This window comes from Vespa velutina, chromosome 5 (assembly GCF_912470025.1).
Source record: "Vespa velutina chromosome 5, iVesVel2.1, whole genome shotgun sequence".
Classification (NCBI taxonomy): Eukaryota; Metazoa; Arthropoda; class Insecta; order Hymenoptera; family Vespidae; genus Vespa; species Vespa velutina.
Genome location: NC_062192.1, coordinates 4,870,286 through 4,887,790, shown reverse-complemented (window position 1 = coordinate 4,887,790; position 17,505 = coordinate 4,870,286). Strand labels below are relative to the sequence as shown.

General features: G+C 34.1%; 1 protein-coding gene across 7 annotated transcripts in view; it reads left to right on the top strand.

The window, feature by feature from the left end:
- LOC124949310 (V-set and immunoglobulin domain-containing protein 2-like) overlaps positions 1-14,524 on the top strand; it is a 105,671-nt gene extending 91,147 nt beyond the window's left edge. For 6 of the 7 annotated variants that reach the window (XM_047494184.1, XM_047494188.1, XM_047494187.1 and 3 more), the window contains one exon: positions 12,923-14,524. In XM_047494184.1, coding sequence (XP_047350140.1) covers positions 12,923-13,068 — 146 coding nt within the window. In that variant the 3' untranslated portion in view covers positions 13,069-14,524. The remainder of the gene's footprint in view (positions 1-12,922) is intronic. The other variant, XM_047494185.1, reaches the window with a different exon arrangement.
- The last annotated feature ends 2,981 nt before the right edge of the window (positions 14,525-17,505 follow it).

The window sequence follows — 17,505 nt, the reverse complement described above, 5'->3', positions numbered from 1 at the left end:
TTCTCCTCTCTCTCTCTCTCTCTCTCTCTCTCTCTACTCACCTCTTCTACCTTTTTCTCATTTTCTCTCTTCATCTCGTATCGTTCGCTTTTAATATACGTCTTGTTACCACGTTCTCGCATCATTATAAACAGATGCAGCAGCTGAAAAGGTTGTATCACGAACACTGTCTGTTAGTTGCTCCTATTGTTTGTTCAGTAATTTTATCTTTGTTCGTTAAAACAATATATATATATATATGTAACATTTATATATATATATATATTTTTTTATGTATATATTATATTTTATGTATATATTTATTATACATATCATATGTGCATATATGCTTTTATAAATGTTTATTGGAAATAATAATTTATTAAAACCGGGAATAAGTTAATAAGTTGAAACGTCGGAGAGAAACGAGAACTAGTATGTTCCTCTTTAAAATTGTCGAGTCGTTCGAAGTACCATCCATCTCTTTCCCCGACTGTCTCGAAGTGCCATTAATCAATGGGGAATTCAGCAATTAAAGCTCTGGTTTTATTAACGTCCTACTTCGAACCCAATTCTGTTCAGCTCTCCTCAACAAAGATGACCATAACAGAAGAAAAAATAAAAGAAGAAAAAGACAGAGAGAAAGAAAGAAAATGAATTATAATATTTCATGTAATTTCGATACAATCATTCCAATATAAAATATTTCTGTAAAATGTGAGGATTAATTAAAATGAACTAATGAAAATATTTAAAAGAAAGCTCGCACGAACTTCATTTCCGAGATAATTTTTACATTTCCTCTTTTCTTTCTGCTCCAGATTGTTCGTTCAAAAATTTATTCTCGCATATATTCCATCTCATTCCATTCTTTAGTTCGCAAGAACCTCTTCAATTTTCATTCTCTTGATACTCGAGTCCGTCAAAAGATTACACATAACAGTACCGTCGTTCGGCGAAAAAAAAAAACGAGAAGCATAAAAAAAGAAAAGAAAAAAAAAAAAAAGAAAGAAAGAAAAAAAGACGTGGGAAAAAGACTTATTATCGTAGGCGGAAGTGACCTACTTAAAGGTTTACACCGGTAAAAGCAACATTTCGTGGCAGCCTGAACCCATTTAACACTTTCATTCGTGAGTACTAGCCTCCTATGTTACATATATCTACCGACGTATCCACCAATATGGCAATTTTTAGCACTCACGCTACCGGATGCTGTTACGTGTGAAAGTACGCCGGGATATGACTGAAAGTTTTAGATATTTGACCGTGTCAGCTCGAAGTCTGTACCTTCACGTAAATGGATACTTTTTTTCCAAACGGTTACTCTTCGTATCGAGAGAGCAAGAGAGAAAAAAAGAGAGAAAAAGAAGGAAAAGATGAGAAAAAGAATACAAAATTGATTATATTCGAACAAAAGTATTTCCATTGTAATGATAATAACAATTTTGAAATATAAAAATTTTATATGGTGCAACATTGAAAAGATATATCATATACAATCTATAAAATATATATATATATATATGATTTATAATATATTATGTTTAATAAGAGAGATAGGAAAAAAAAAAAGAATAATCGAATTTTTCGATGAAAAGATTTTCACAACTTTTGATTTTTCCCTTTTCTTTCTTTATCTTCCTTTTTCTTGATGGACAAGTGCTAGACAAGTTTTCGATGAGAGATGAGAGGCATTACAGATTTTCCGTAAGTTCCCAAGGTGACGATAAAAAAAAAAAAAAAAAAAAGAAAAAAAAAAAAAAAAAGAAAAAGAAGAAGGAAAAAAGAGAGAAGAAAAAAAGAAAAATGAAAGAAAAAAAGAAGAAAAAGAAAAGGAAAAAACGACGATGAAAGCGTTCTCAGTGAGGCAGAAACTTTGGCACCGGGCCGAACGTACTTTAGACGAGTGAACGACTAATGCGCCGGGCGATTCATAGAAAACAACGTTCTTCCCGTTCTTTTTCCCGCTTCGATCGGCGCGAAATTTATCGTTGAAAAATTCCTCAATGATACGAACATCGAAGCTTCAAAGTACGAACGGCCCCTTTCCATTTTTAATTTCGTTTAATTTCCTCAATAGAAACCTATTACTGACACGTTTATTGAATTGTTCAAATATCTTATGACTTTAACGATCTTGTATGATTCATCCTGTTAAGCAAGATCCGTTACTTCTCCTTTTCGAATACTTCGATAAAATTACAAAAAAGAAAAAGAAAGAGAGAGAGAGAGGAAGAGTATTCGCTAGTAAGAATGATTTACGTTAAGACCATTATGCGATATCGAAGATTTCATGACCGGAAAGTCGCTATTCGACATTCTCGATCTGTCAGAAGCACCAACGATTCAACTGTAACTGCCTAAAAACATCCATGCTTCCTATAGCTCGGGTAAGAGGTCTTTCTCCCTATTTCCCAACATTCGATGACGATGGTATTGCCTATTCGATTGCCAATAACATTACTTCGCAATAAAAGTAACGTAAACGTACTGTTAAAGGACACCCCTTAGCTCCCTCTTGATTTCTACTACCTGCTTTATATATCTATCTATCGATTTATTTATTTATTTATCTATCTAACTATCCATCCATTTATTTATTTATTTATCTATCTATCCATCCATCCATCCATTCGTCTATCTATCTATTCATTTATTTATCTATCTATCTACCTATTCATTTATTTATCTATCTATTCAAGTTTCTAATATGTATTGTTTCTTCTCTCGTTCAATTAAAACTGTCCACTATACTGTAAGCTTACTGTTTCGTTCGATATTCTCATTCTTTCAGAATAAAACCGATAAGTTATGATATTGTCGATAACAGTTTCAAAGAGTATTGATATAGTTAAAAACAAATGAAAAAGAAGAAAAAGGGAAAATTATACACGTCAAATTTCTTTTCTCTCATAGTTATGCTTTACACATTTTATGACGTTGAAGAGATAAGAGAAAATATAAAGTAATAGCAGAAATGAGGAAACTCCTGTGAGAAAATGACCGAAAGGAAAATGAAAATATGGAAATTTATTTGCACCCTCATGCCGCGCACTGAAAGTGCACGCTAATGCGAGACACTTCAACGAGCATTTCTGTTGCCGGTTAAGCTTTTCCCTTTGCCAACCACTACTCTTCTCCTACCATCTGCAAACCGAAAGTTCGCGAGACAGCGAACAACTCATCTAACTATAACGGACTCTCGAAAAACTATTTAGTAAATAGTAACGTAGTTAAATATCGAAAAAGAAAAAAATTGTAATATTTTAATCGATTGATAAATTCAATAAAAATCGTGAATACGTGATCCCGCTAGAACTTTGAAACAATTCAATAAGAGAATAAATAAAATAATATATGCCGAATTTGAAAGACTAGAAAGAGAATGGAGAAACTATGTGGAAATATAAAAATCGCTATCCCCATCGCCTTTATTCCGTGGGAAGGTTTTTGAGATCGAGATAGACGCATGTGGCTCGATATCGAATCACGAGGTCGAAATCGATTTTATTCGTTTGCCCTCGATATCGAGCAGTTTTAATACAGTTCGTCTCTCTAGGATCGTATACTTGTATGTACGTAGGTATATATGTGTGCTGCACTATCAAACGAATCTCGAGGATGACCTCACTCCTATCCACGTTGCCGCCAATCACGTCGCGAGATCGGCCCTTTGTCTTATTCTAACGTGCATTCAAATGCAAATTCGTTGCGACCCAATTCCATCGGCTGCGAATTGCATCTCTCATAGTGGCATACTATGCGGTACTAGCAGATAGTCAACGTAATATCAAGGCGTTCACATGCATATATGTGCACACACACACACACACACATATATATATATATATATATATATATATAATATATTTACATATGCACATGTGATATATTGTAGTTGCATTAACGAGCTAATATCTCCTAATTTATGCAGTATAGTAATTCTTTATTTATGACGATCCTCCTGTGAAATATCTATTTCCTTATCTATATATTCTGTAGCGAATCATATCCACAAAATCGCCACCAACACATGAATTGCTATCTCCCTAGCTTTCTCTCTCTCTCTCTCTCTCTCTCTCCCCCCCTTTCTTTCGCGTTCTCTCCATCTGTCTCTCTCCTATAGCTATCTGCAAAATTTTCCATGAAACGATACGACGAACGGTACGTGGCTAGATTGCGGTTAGACCGTGGTTAGACCGCACAGCCTTGTCAATCAAAACGAGACGATGTAAACCGCAAAATGAATCGAATAAGCTGTAAATTTGATTGGAAGGGAGGAAAACGTTATGCCCGAAATCGTGACGTATCCTCTAAATCATAACTCGCGTTCATCCTTAAATTTTTTATTTAATTTCAAAAATTATCGATACGAACGAGAGAAAGAGAAGGAGAAAGAGAGAGAGAGAGAGAGAGAGAGAGAGAGAGAGAGAGAGAGAAAGGAAGAAACGAAAAATGAATTTTTCGAGAAAAGAAGAGAAGGGAAAGAGAAAACCGATTAATATCAATGTAAGAAAAATGAAATATAAAGATACGAGTAACATGAATACTTTTTGGATCAAATTACACAAATGTATACGTATACGTGGAAATTGAAAGCAAACGTAGTAGAGGCTAACGAGCATAATCAACGAGGAACCGCGCATATATTCGCTTCAAGAGCGTTACGCTGAGCCATTAAAAACAAGCTTCATAGCGAATCGGCTTTATTCGATTCACTCGGCATGAATAATACAGATATTTTGAAAAAAACTTGTTCAAAGCCGAAAAAGCAATTACGTTGCACAGACGACGACAACGGGGCTGCTATCAAAATTGGTATGAAAACAGTGAGATGAAGAGAGAGAGAGAGAGAGAGAAAGAGAGCGAAGCGTAGCGTTGATGAACGTGAATTCTCTATTTCTCCTCTCTTCTCCCCTTCCTCTCATTGCTTTATCCCTCCCTAACTCTCCCTGTATCCTTCGAACGAGAAGAGATACGCGTCCACCTGAGCGACGATCCATCCATCGTCGAGCGTGTTATACTCTGTTATCCTCGGTGTCGAATCTGTTTTGACAGGAAACACGAGCATGCGTCCGGATTCAAAGAGAAAGGGAAGAGAGAGACAACTAGAGAATGAGAGAGAGAGAGAGAGAGAGAGGGAGAGAGAGGGAGAGAGAGAAAGAGAGAAGTTCAGTGATGGAAGAAACGAGGATGCACGAACGGATATTTCGAACCGTCGTTTTCGATTCGATCTGGACTGACAAATAATTGGCAATTCGCCAAATATCGACGCAGCTTATACATTCTCTCTCTCTCTCTCTCTTTTTCTTTCCCTTTTTTCTCTCTTTCTCTCGGTTCCTGTACCCGAGATGATGGTTTGATTCGACGTTTTACAACTCGACGTTTATATGGGCCGAGAGAAATTTTCTGGTAACATTAAGCGAGACACTCTTTTCTCGTTTGGTCCATCGAATTCAACCTATGCGAAAGAAAGAGAAAGGATAATATCAAGTCTATCGTAATTCTCTTCGCGTTTCAACTACGTATGTCTTTCTCTTTCTTTTCATTCATGATTTTTTCCTTCTAAGAATTCTCGAACGAATCTCTCTTAGCCCTCACGTATCTCTCTTTGAATTCTTTGACAATTCCTTGACGCTTATTACGTTAGACAAGGTAAAATGTAATGCACATAATGATGATTGTTCCGTCATGATTTGCAAAGATATTCACGTAACATTTTTTTTTATGAGGCATACTATCACTATTTATGTTCTTTTAACTAACTAACATACGTTTTTCTTCTTCCTTACGACGATCTCTCCTATGAATCGTTGAAATAAATAAAAGTGAATTTGTTGGTTGGAGACTCGAAAAGACTTCGCTGCTACTATTCCAATGCTTCTTTTAACGGATGGAAGTGCTCGAACTGGAGGAAGTCTAGAATATCGTCGAAACTCCGAAACGAAGGTAAAACAAAAGAGGCAAGCAGTAGATATCGTCGGCAGGGAGGTAAAGGGAGATAGGTACACCGAGTAGGGGGTGGAAGAAAAGCAATCTAAACTTTTTCGGCATGGCCTGGCAAGAATTAAGGCGGAATATAGAGAAAAACGAGAATCGTTATTCCACTCTACGGCAAAACGTTTATTCATCGCGAGGGAATCGATGCGCCAAAGTCGTTAGCAATACCGTGCGTTTTACCGAGACCAAAGCGAGGAGAGAGAAAATAAAAGAAAATAAAAAATGTTCCCGATACCGAACGGTACTTTCCTCTTAAAGAGTTTCACGGAAAATCTATAAAATCGATTCACGAAAAATGTCTCATTTTATTTTCCAAAAGCAAATAATAATTGATTTATTATCAAACAGTGAATGTTTTATTAACGAACGAATGAAAAAATTTATTAAATTTTATTTCATATCCCACATGTAATACTATTAATACTTTCATCATCATCATCATCATCAACAACATCATTATCGTCCTCTTACTATATTATTATTATTATTATTATATTATAGTTATCGTACTATCGTATTATTATTATCATCGTTATCCTTCCTTTCTTACACATAGAGTCAACATAATTAATTCTTTAATTACTTCGTCTACTTCCTCGATAATAATGTAGTGTATAATCGATAATAATATAGCTCGATAATAATATACACGTTGATTTTGATAGAATTTATAAAATTTGTAAGTACTTACTCTTTTAACGATACTAAAGCTTTTTTATCGTATTTGTAGATAATAAGTTACAGATATATGTGTTAAAAGAACAAATGTTTAAACTGAAATGACACTTTTACGTCTTCTCTGATGTAAGAATCCAAAGGAATGTTTACTAATACCTAATTATTCATAGTTCATTCTATAAACGAGACATGACCTAGACTATTTACTCATACACACATATATATCTTACAATAAGTTATACATTCATCTATTTGATAATAACAGTGCTTAAATTTGTATCGATATTAGAATTAAACGTGTTAAATGTTATTGATGAACGGCACATTATTTTGAAGACTTTTTAAAATGTATTTAAAATGTATTTAAAATGTTATTAAAATGACATTGAAAAGATTGAAAATATACTTTCTAATAAAGGATAAATTTCTGATGTAAAAAGTATTGTAAGTAATGTCTATATCTTTTATATAAAAGAAAATTATATGAAAATTATTAAATCAAAATATGATAAGAAATGTCACGTAATATTAGATAACATACATACCTAACTGAGCAATTATTATCACTAAGCTAGAACGATTTCGACGATAAGGATTCTCAGCAATTTCTCGGCAGAATCTTTGAATTTTCCGAAAGTTTGACAAGGTCTTAAATGCTAGGAAAATAGCATGAATGAAATACGCGGATTCGATCGCCGCACGCGACAATTCGACGCGTATCTCGAAAATTTTGCGAGCGGAACGTGACATGTAAGACGAGAAAGGTGAGCTCGTAAAACGGTGCTCGTAAAAACGAAGGCATTTTCGCCTTCGAGAAAGCGTGCTCAGGAATCTTGAAAGAGGTAACACCGGAATCGAAGGGCAAATAATCTCGAGGAAAGATGTGGAGAAAAAGAGAGAGAGAGAGAGAAAGAGAGAGAGAGAAACTAACAATCAAGTTTCTAATCGAATCATTGAACAACAATATCCTGTTGGAGATTGTTACGTCGCTTGCAGAACGTATCGTAGAACGTTTATAATCTCTCGTCTAATTCTTTTGGACATTTCTTGTTCGTTTATAATAACTCGGAAACCTTCTCCCCTTTTTCTCTTTTTCTCGTTCATAAGTTCCTGGCAGTCCTCCAGACTGCCGTCGATACGAGTGAACAGAAAGATCGTTAAAAATTGTAAGGAGATACTCGTAGAAAACACAAATTGGAATAGTTCCGTACTCTTCTATCCTCTAACCACGTTTATTCCAACGAGACGACAAAGACATGATGAGAAATAAAAAAAAAAACGAAAAGAGAAAATTTTATGAACGAACCAACGAATGAATGTCGTATTCGTGCCTCCCTCTGCCTCTCTCTTTCTCTCTCTCTCTCTCTCTCTCTCTCTCTCTCCCTCTGCCTCTCTTTCTCTTTCTCTCTCGCATGTAATAACACGCAAACGTGGAAAACGATTCCACAAGTAATCCGCGAAAGCCCATGGAACGGCAATTATCGTTGTTCGCACTTCTTTCTTCTCTCATTTTATCGTGAATCCTTGACTCAATAGATAGTATCGAATCATCGATCGAGAAATTACGCTTAATCATTGTAATTACAATTGTACGAGAAGTTTAAAGCTCGTACTCTTATTCATTCCCATATTCATACAATGAACGCTTCTTAACTTTCGTTTCTATTATTAACGTAGATCTATTATTCTCAATTCGTCGACGTTTAATTTTTTTTTAATTGATTTAATTTTTTAACGCAGAAAATATTTCTCCCTGGAATACATATATCTTATTATTAGATTATTCTTATTATTAGATAAAATTTGTTTCAATAAATATCAACGAAAAAGAAAATAATTCAATAGAAGATATATTTAGAGTAGAAATAAACTTAAATCCTTTTTTAAAGCTTCTCTTATAATATTTTTCCTTTCAAAATAGATTACATATATGCGACATTTTACATTTACATTCATTACGCCGCCATTACAAATCATATTAATGTATCTCACTTCGAAGTTAATGGAGAAAGATTTAAATATTTTCTTTTTCTTTTTCTTTTCCTTTTCCTTTTTTTTGCTTTTTTCTTTTTTTTTTTTTTTTTTTTTTTTTTTCTTTTAACGGCACATATTTATGAGATAAAAAGACTTTTTCAAACATCTAATTAAACATTTATACCCGGTCAGAATCGAAAGCATTAAATCCATCTTATCGATGCCATTATTTCTCTCGATCGAACATTTATTTGATCATCGACTCGCATTCATTTCCTGAGTCACTTCTTTCTCTTTTATTTCGATTTAACGCCGAATTAAGAACGAACAACGACGTGAAGTTTATTAAACGCGAACTTTGCTAGTATCGAACAAAAAGTTCGGCTTGGATTGATAAAGATTCTCTGGTAGATTTATCACTGACGCGAGTTGGCCCCCGGGACGAACGAAGACGAATGCGTCCGGACAATAAATGACTACTACTCCTCGGTAATAACGAGTGCACGCGCTGGAAAGAATTATCGCTTGATCCAGTCCATTGTCCTGTGCATAGACCCCAACGATATTTTACGTTAGCGCGCTAATAAAAATCCAACGAACGACGAACTACGACCCATCTCCCTTTCCCTCTCCTATTCTCCTCTTTCATTCTATATCGATACGATTGATTTTTATTCATAAACAATCGAAATCTCTCGAGCCATCCGTAAACGTCAAATTTCTCAATATAGATTTTGCCCGTTTCACTTGGGAAACAAACTTTCAAAAAGGGAAAGAGAGAAAGAGAGAAAAGATAAAAAAAAATAAAAACAGAAAGGAACATAAAAAGTCTCTCTCTCTCTCTCTCTCTCTCTCTCTCTTTCTCTCTCTTTCTTTTCTACAACAAATCGAACAAGCCGTAATTCTGCGGTAGGAAAAAGGATAAAAAAGAAGGAAAAAGTGAAACACGAGTTAATAGCTCGAACTCGTCGATCGAGGATATTGCCGACGAAGCATTTTATACTCGAATATATCGAAAAGAAATACATAAAAGTCTGTGTGCTTATTCGTGTATTTTGAACCACTTCTCTCGGAAATACGGGAAGGCTGGCTCCACAAGATCGTTCCCAAGGCCTTTTTATTTTCCACGTTGGGAATCCCGTAGAAAAGTTTATTAGGCCGATAGATACGGATGATAAAAACTTCCCACGGATTTATCGAATTCGACGAGAAGAGAGAAAGAGAAAATATTCGTCCTAACTTATACATAAACCAACTGAATGTATCTCACAATCAGTATGACCGACTGACTTGTTATTATATGATCGTATCAAAACAAACAAAATAGTATTATCGTTCAATATCGAACTTGAGATAACCAAATCGATTCACTTAAATTCTCGATATTTCAATTTCGATAGAATTCTAAGAAGCAAAGAAAACGTAAGAGCGTTTGAAATTCTTCGGAAAATGTTTGATGGTACAGGTATAACATAATAATTTGACGAGTCGAATCATCTTTTTATCCTGAAAATATTAGAAAAAATTTTACTTTAAAATAAGTAGCCTGAATATTAACTTAAGATCGAAAGAGAATGAATAAAATTTATGAAGATGAAAAAATATTCAGTGGTTGAAACTTTTTGATATTATCAGTCAAAAATTGCTCGTTAAATCTTAAGAACGTGCTGATCATTGATAACTCAAAAAGAAAGGCTTTTTACTCGACGTTAGTCAAGTATTGATCTCTCTCTCTCTCTCTCTCTCTCTCTCTCTCTCTCTCTCTCTCTTAAACGCACACTCATAATCGTGATAATGAGATAGATTAGAATTTCATCAAAGAACATCGCTTCGATGCGCTGCATTAAATGCTCTCCCTTTGTATCAGAGACGTTGGAGACGTGATTTAACTCTAAGCGTTCCGTGTGTCCGTGTACGTATACATTCTTACATGTATTCTCATGCATGTCCTCGTCTTACTATGTGGGATTAAATTTACGAGACAGAAATGCGCCGCTAAAGACACATTTTCCAAGAAAATCCTTCTCCCTACATATAGTCAAATCCATCACGATTAAAACATGTTATACGCTGTATTTTCTTTTTTTTCTTTTTTTCTTTTTTTTTTTTTTCTTCCTTTGCAACTAAAACGTCTCATAAATGGAGAAATATACGTGATGATGTTGGAAAACAAGTTCTTGAGCGAATCAAGAAGACGAAGTAATGAGGTTTTTCAAATGGAGTCAATTTCCCTTTCATTAAGCTCGCCTTCCTGCTAGTTTCTGAGAGACTTCTTTCTTTCTTTTTCTTTTTTTTTTTTTTTTTTTTTTTTTTTTGGAATTCCTCTAAACAGCTTATAAAGTAGAAAGAAAATAGAGACAGCGATAAGAAATGCGTCATAAGGAAAGAGGAGAATGTATAAAAGGAAAAACAAAATGAAACTAAAGCGAAGAATATAACTTCCCAGAAATTTCTTTCTACGAGAAGAGAAAGAAAGGAGCGATCACTTAATTTTCACATTTGATCGAAATTATAATGAAATACATTTTATTTAATATATTTTTCTCTTTATATTCTTCTTTCACTCATATTATTGATAAATATGTAAATTCGATATAGCGTAAGCTTTATTATTCATGTTTTTCAATTATATTATGAGATAAATGTACGATCATGTGCTTTGCATATAATCGAAGGAAAAAAAAAAAAGATAAAGCACTAGAAAAAATCGAAAGAAAGAGAGATAGATAGACCTGAGATGAAAAAGACAGAAAGAGAGAGAGAGAGAGAGGGAGAGAGAGAGAGAGAGAGAGAGAGAGAGAGAGTTTACTTAAAATGTTCGCGACAAACCGATCCAATTATTTTCCACGTCTCGTCGCGGACAAAATTACCATTGGGTACTTTCCCCCAAGGTTCTTTGCATCTTCCAATGGCGTGACTTCGTTGAGGTTCGGCGAGGATGCGAGTCTACCGGTAATTTACTTTTTCTATTCTCGTCCTCTCTCCTAGAGTTACTCTTTCGATCTTGCTTCTTCTTTGCTTTGCCTTCAGTCGCCCTTTTTTTACCCCGTTCCCTTCTTGAAAATTTAATCGCGAGGAACCGTGACGTTGCCCTTAATACGATTCTTTACCACATCTTCGGTTCTTTTCGTTCCTTCAACGAAACTTTTCATCGATCCACCTCGAGTACCATGAAAATTCCAACGATACTTTGTAAATTTCTAAACTATTAATGAGAAAAAAATAATAAATAAAATACATTGAAATAACAAATATTTAATTATTCGTTCAATATAATGAAGTATAATGAGAAAGGGAAATTTTCTATAATCTTTCTCGATTTGCAACGTAATATATCTAGGTTGCATTATTTTCACAAAGAGATTCGCAGAAAAAGGAATGAGCAAAAAAGTATCTATCTGTAATATTTCACAAAGAGATGTTGAAAGTTTCATTCTACGTTCTTACATTTTATATTTTCTCGAAGGGAAATTTGAGACAAATTTGAAAAAATATGTCGATTTAATATTTCATTGTAATAAACTTGATTCGATTTAAATTTGAATCGCAATCAATTATAAATCAATTTAAAGATTCACGTAATCTTTAGATTATATAATTTCAAACATAAATCTAATGATGATAATAACGATTGGATATTAAGTAGCCGATAAAAGGTTACAAGATATGATCTAAAGTATTGTACTTTAATATAACATGTATTTTGCATTGATTTTGTTAATATAAGATGCCTTATCGGCTCACGTCGACATTATCCTGGAATTCTACTTGCCCTCTCTCTCTCTCTCTCTTTCTCTCTCTCTTTCTCTCTGGATTTCTCCTTTTAGGTTTAAAGGAAAGGTTTAAAGGGAGAACGATAAGAGGATATCCTCTCGGTGTTATAGCATGGTAGATACGATTTTATCAAAATGGCCCGAGGACATACTGGGGGGCTTATTCCCCAGAGATTTCCGTAAAATGCATTGTCTATATATACTTCATACCCATCGTCGGGATGTTAAGATACTAACCGTTTTACGATTTTCTCTGTACCTTTGGGATATGATATGCTTTTAAGTTATTTGCGAGCGAATGATACATCGTTTAATACCACTTACTTCTTTCTCTTTATTTCTCCAGTAGATAAATTACGGTAGAATAGTTAGAACATTATGCGCTGTTTTAACGAGCTAAATTTCTTTTTATTTTTATCGTGCATAAGTAAATAAGTATCAAACGATAAATTCTTCGTATTTATCATCGTAATATTATTCTAAATTCAAACTATGTTTGTTTTCTTTTTCTTTGCCAGCAGAATCAAGTGCAAGCGTCGTAATGAATCAAGAACTTTGGTACTCCGCAACGATGACTTCGATAGCTTTGGCTACAGCGATACTGGCGATGACCGAAGCCTTGACAAGCGGACGACTTACGAACGCTGTACTCGGTACAAGGTAGCTTGTCCGCGACATTAACGAGAACATCACTGCCACTGTCTGATCCGAATACATCGTCCATGTAAAACCTAGTAGTCTAGGGCTTCCAGTTATGTATGTTACTATGTATTGAAGTAGATAGTCGAATAATGATGATTTTTATTGAAAACGAATGAGATGGAATAAGGTGAAATGAACAAAAACGAAAAAGGAAATAAACAAAAATAGCCTGACGACGACGATAAAAAGACGGTGACACGTCGCGTTAAGAAAAAGACCCCATTGTAAAATCGACGACGACCTATTATTATACATAATGCAGTTACTTTTGAACATGTTATCTTTTTGATGTAAATTGTTGATTAAGAAGAGTCAAAGAAATGTGAAGAACGAAGATTCGTTCGTTGAAGTGAAATAAGTATATAAAAACGAACGAAAAATTGGTGCCAGGTTAAATGAAGGGAGAAGGAATGTTGTGCGTTGGATGACTACGAGTTCTGGCGAGAGAGGAAAATGTTGGACAATCAGGAACTATTTTCGATTTCCTCTCCCAATTACGTCGAAATATGTATGTCTAACTATTGCCTCTCCGCGAGACACGAGTTGTTCTCTCAGATTTTCTCTTCTACGATTAAGGATACGCCAATGTTCAGCGACGATGAAAAAATAATAATAATAATAATAATAATAATAATAATAATAATAATAATAATAATAAAAAAGAAAAAAAACAAATAAGGAAAAAAAACGAAAAAAAAAGAAAAAAGAAAAACAAAAAATAAGGGTAGATTATAAAATTGAGATAATCCTCGTAACGATCGGTATATTATAACGTTAGCGCAGCTACGGCGAGCGGCAACGTTTGGCTCGATATCCGCTCCTTTTAAGACGCCTAACAGTGAATGCGAAGAAAGAAACGATAGGTACTGGTTTGTAATCTGTACAAATTGTAATAAATTACAGTACGAACAATACTGATCGATGTTCCTTTCTTTCTCTCCGTTTTCAAGTCTTCCCATTTGTTTTCCGTATCTTCAGAGAAAAGAGTGGATAAAAAGGAACGCTTTAACGATTATTATATCGATAAAAGTTCTCTCTTTAATAATCGGATATTACAAAGTACAGTACTCGTTTTAAACGTTTTCCATTTCAATAAGAATCGAAGTACTCCAGAGAAATAATGAAATAGTGCTTTGGAGCTTTTATCAAGCCTCAAGAAAAGAGCTACATTTTCTTCTGCATGACGAACCATCTATAAAATGATCAATTACAAGTAGTAAAGAAGTTGAGAAATTGATATATGATATAATCAAATAATATCCAAAAATATTATATACCATTATATATAATTTTATAAATAATTTTACGATACAAGTGAACTATTTCGATCGTTCGATATTTTTTAACAATTGTTCACTCAAACATTGATACCTCTACACAATTAGATCAATATTAATACATGCACTCCAACTCATTCATGCACAATGCAATTTATATCTCATTTTATATAATATTTCTTTACAAAAAAAAAAAAAAAAAAAAGAAAAAAAAAAAAAAAAAATTTAATCGTAAGCATCGTTAATTTCTAAAAGTTCTTTCTTTATCGTTACATTATCATTTACATTATCTCACAATACTTATATTTTTCTTATATCTTAAGAGATCAATTAATAATATCTATTTTACTTAAGCTTTGATAATTTTCTATCCTCTTACATTAAGAATTAATTAAAATAATCGAACGAATTGATCTTAATACGTTTCTACAAAGTGACTTTAGATGTTAAAATAAGTGATGGTTGTTAAGTTATATGATTCGATTTTAGTACCATTTATAGTACCACTTATATTCACTAGAAAGAAAAGAAACGTATTTCGTTCTCTCTTTTACTGAATGGATACGAAGAAAGGTAGGCTATAATCGACGATGACCGTGGTGATGGCGACATTGGTAGTAGGACTACTGCCAGCATTGGTGGTAGTGGTGATAGTAGTATTAGTGGTGGTGTTAGTACCGGTGAATTGAATAAAGTAGCGGAAACGAAAATGAGAACGTAACTGGGACCACCATGGAATTGACGTTAATCAAGAACACGCAGACGACCGTAAAGGAGAACACGTAGCCATTTGGTCCATCTGGCTTCTCGACGAAATTAAAACCCCTCGCTGCGCACGGTAAGTTCAGACCCGTACACGTATCCGTCGTATCGTGCACGTGCCTGTGTTCTTCCCTTTGAAAAAAAAAAAGAAGAAGAAAGACGGAGAGAGACAGAGAGAGAGAGAGAGAGAGGGGAGGGAGAAAGGGGGGGGGGAGAAAGAGGGAGAGAAAGAGACGAACTTTCTTTATGGGGAATCGTGTAATTTCGAGAGAGAAAAAGATCCTATATTGGAATATCACGCAAGATAAGTTTAGTGTCGAGAAATTGTTTTCCCTTTAAATGAAGGAAAATATCTTAAAATATAAACAAAATAGACAGAGTAATGTGAAATTATGTATATAAGTCAAATTAAACGTTGCACCCAAATTGAGCTTTTTTTTTTTTTTTTTTTTTTTTTTTTTTTTTTTTTTTTTTTTTTTTTTTGAATTCATCACGATATAGATACAACTTTTATATTTCATCAGATTGATCATTTTCGTCGAATGCCTATTTATAATTTTGAAAAGATTTTTTGAAACACGACAAGATACTTTTCTACCTCATCATTCTCGACGCATTATTATACCATTTCGTAAGTTGTACAATGATAATACGTACTATATATAAAAGACAAGCATTCTACGTTAATTAACGAGATTTACTTTTTCCTGCTTTTCCAATTTTACTTGCAAAGGGAGAGAACGAGAATAAGCGAAAAGTAAATTCTAAAGAAAAATATCTCTTTTATCTTCATTACTATCTCAAAAATATACTACGAAATAATCACTATCATACATATATATATATATATATATATATATATATATATATATATATATATATATCATCTAAATAGATCACTTAAATTTCTTGTAAAGCAAAAAATATTTTTTACGTAATGTACATAGTGTCAATGAACTAATATCTGACAAAAATATTGTTTCCCAGGGTCATTTTTTACGAAGCTATCAAAGCGTGCGATCTCGATAAACTTAAACATACGCAAAATTTAAATATATATGTATATATATATATATATGACAATCATTCTTTAACTATAAACATAAAAAGGCATTCAATTTTGTAAGAATAAATAACATTAGTTGTAGAGAGACTCCTTTGTTTTTCATTTCAAATTCAAAGTGCTATTTCGGTCTACTTTGTCATTAATTTCTATGCCAACATTTCTTCGTTCAGGCACGACTAGAACTTAAACCATAAAACGTTACCAAATAACTGCACTAAACTAGAATGGTGCTTTCTCTCTCTCTCTCTCTCTCTCTCTCTCTCCTTCTCTCTCTCTCTCTCTCTCTCTCTCTCCTTCTCTCTCTCTCTCTCTCTCTCTCTCTCTCTCTCTTTCTTTTTCTCGACGAAGGGTGGGAATCTGCGACAAAGGAACGGTGAAATAATTAAACGTCAAGTAAGTAAAACAAAGAAATTCTTACGAGCGACAATTTGTGAGGGGAACAAAATTTAACCGGGTCATTCGGTCAACCTTCAATGCTTATGCTTTCTTATTCTTCACTGTATTTCCATTCTTCGCACAGACGAATTAATTCTTTTTATTTTTTTTTTATATATTACCGCATATATATATATGGATGTATACCTAAACAGATATAGAGAGAAGAATCTAAGTCGATAATCTCTAGAAAGAGAAAGAGAGAGAGAGAGAGAGAGAGAGAGAGAGAGAGAGGGAGGGAGAAAGAGAGGAATGAGAGAGTATATTAAGCGAAGCTTTGTGCTCTTTCGATAATTAGCGAATTAATATCTCCCTTGGGACATTAAGGGAGGAATCCTCTTGAATCCCTTGAACTATGGACTTATCGTAAGGCTCGGTTTTAGACATCTTATCCGATAGAAAGTTTATTCCTCTTTGCATCTAACTCTCTCTTTCTTTCTCTCTCTTCCTATTTCTAAAACTAAAGCTATCAATTATTCTTAGCCAAGCGAATCTAGTCGTGTTTCATCGTCGACGAAGGGACAGAGACGACATACGAAACCACGAATCGCTGGTCTGCAATGCTACTTTAATCCGACTAGATTCGTTGCAATGTGTCGGCTTAAGCAAGAGAATAACCAAAGGTCCTACCTTCCTTCCGCTTTTCTCGTACAAACAAACTCGAATAATTTCTACGCTCATCTGCCTTTCTCTTTCTCTCTCTCTCTCTCTCTCTCTCTCTCTCTCTTTCTCTTTCTCTTTCTCTCTCTTTCTCTCTCTCTCTCTCTCTCTCTCTCTCTCTCTCTCTTTCTCTCTGTGTGTATACGTGTGTCGCTTGCTCACGTTCTCAATGTCTCGAGATGCAAATTTAATGAGTATT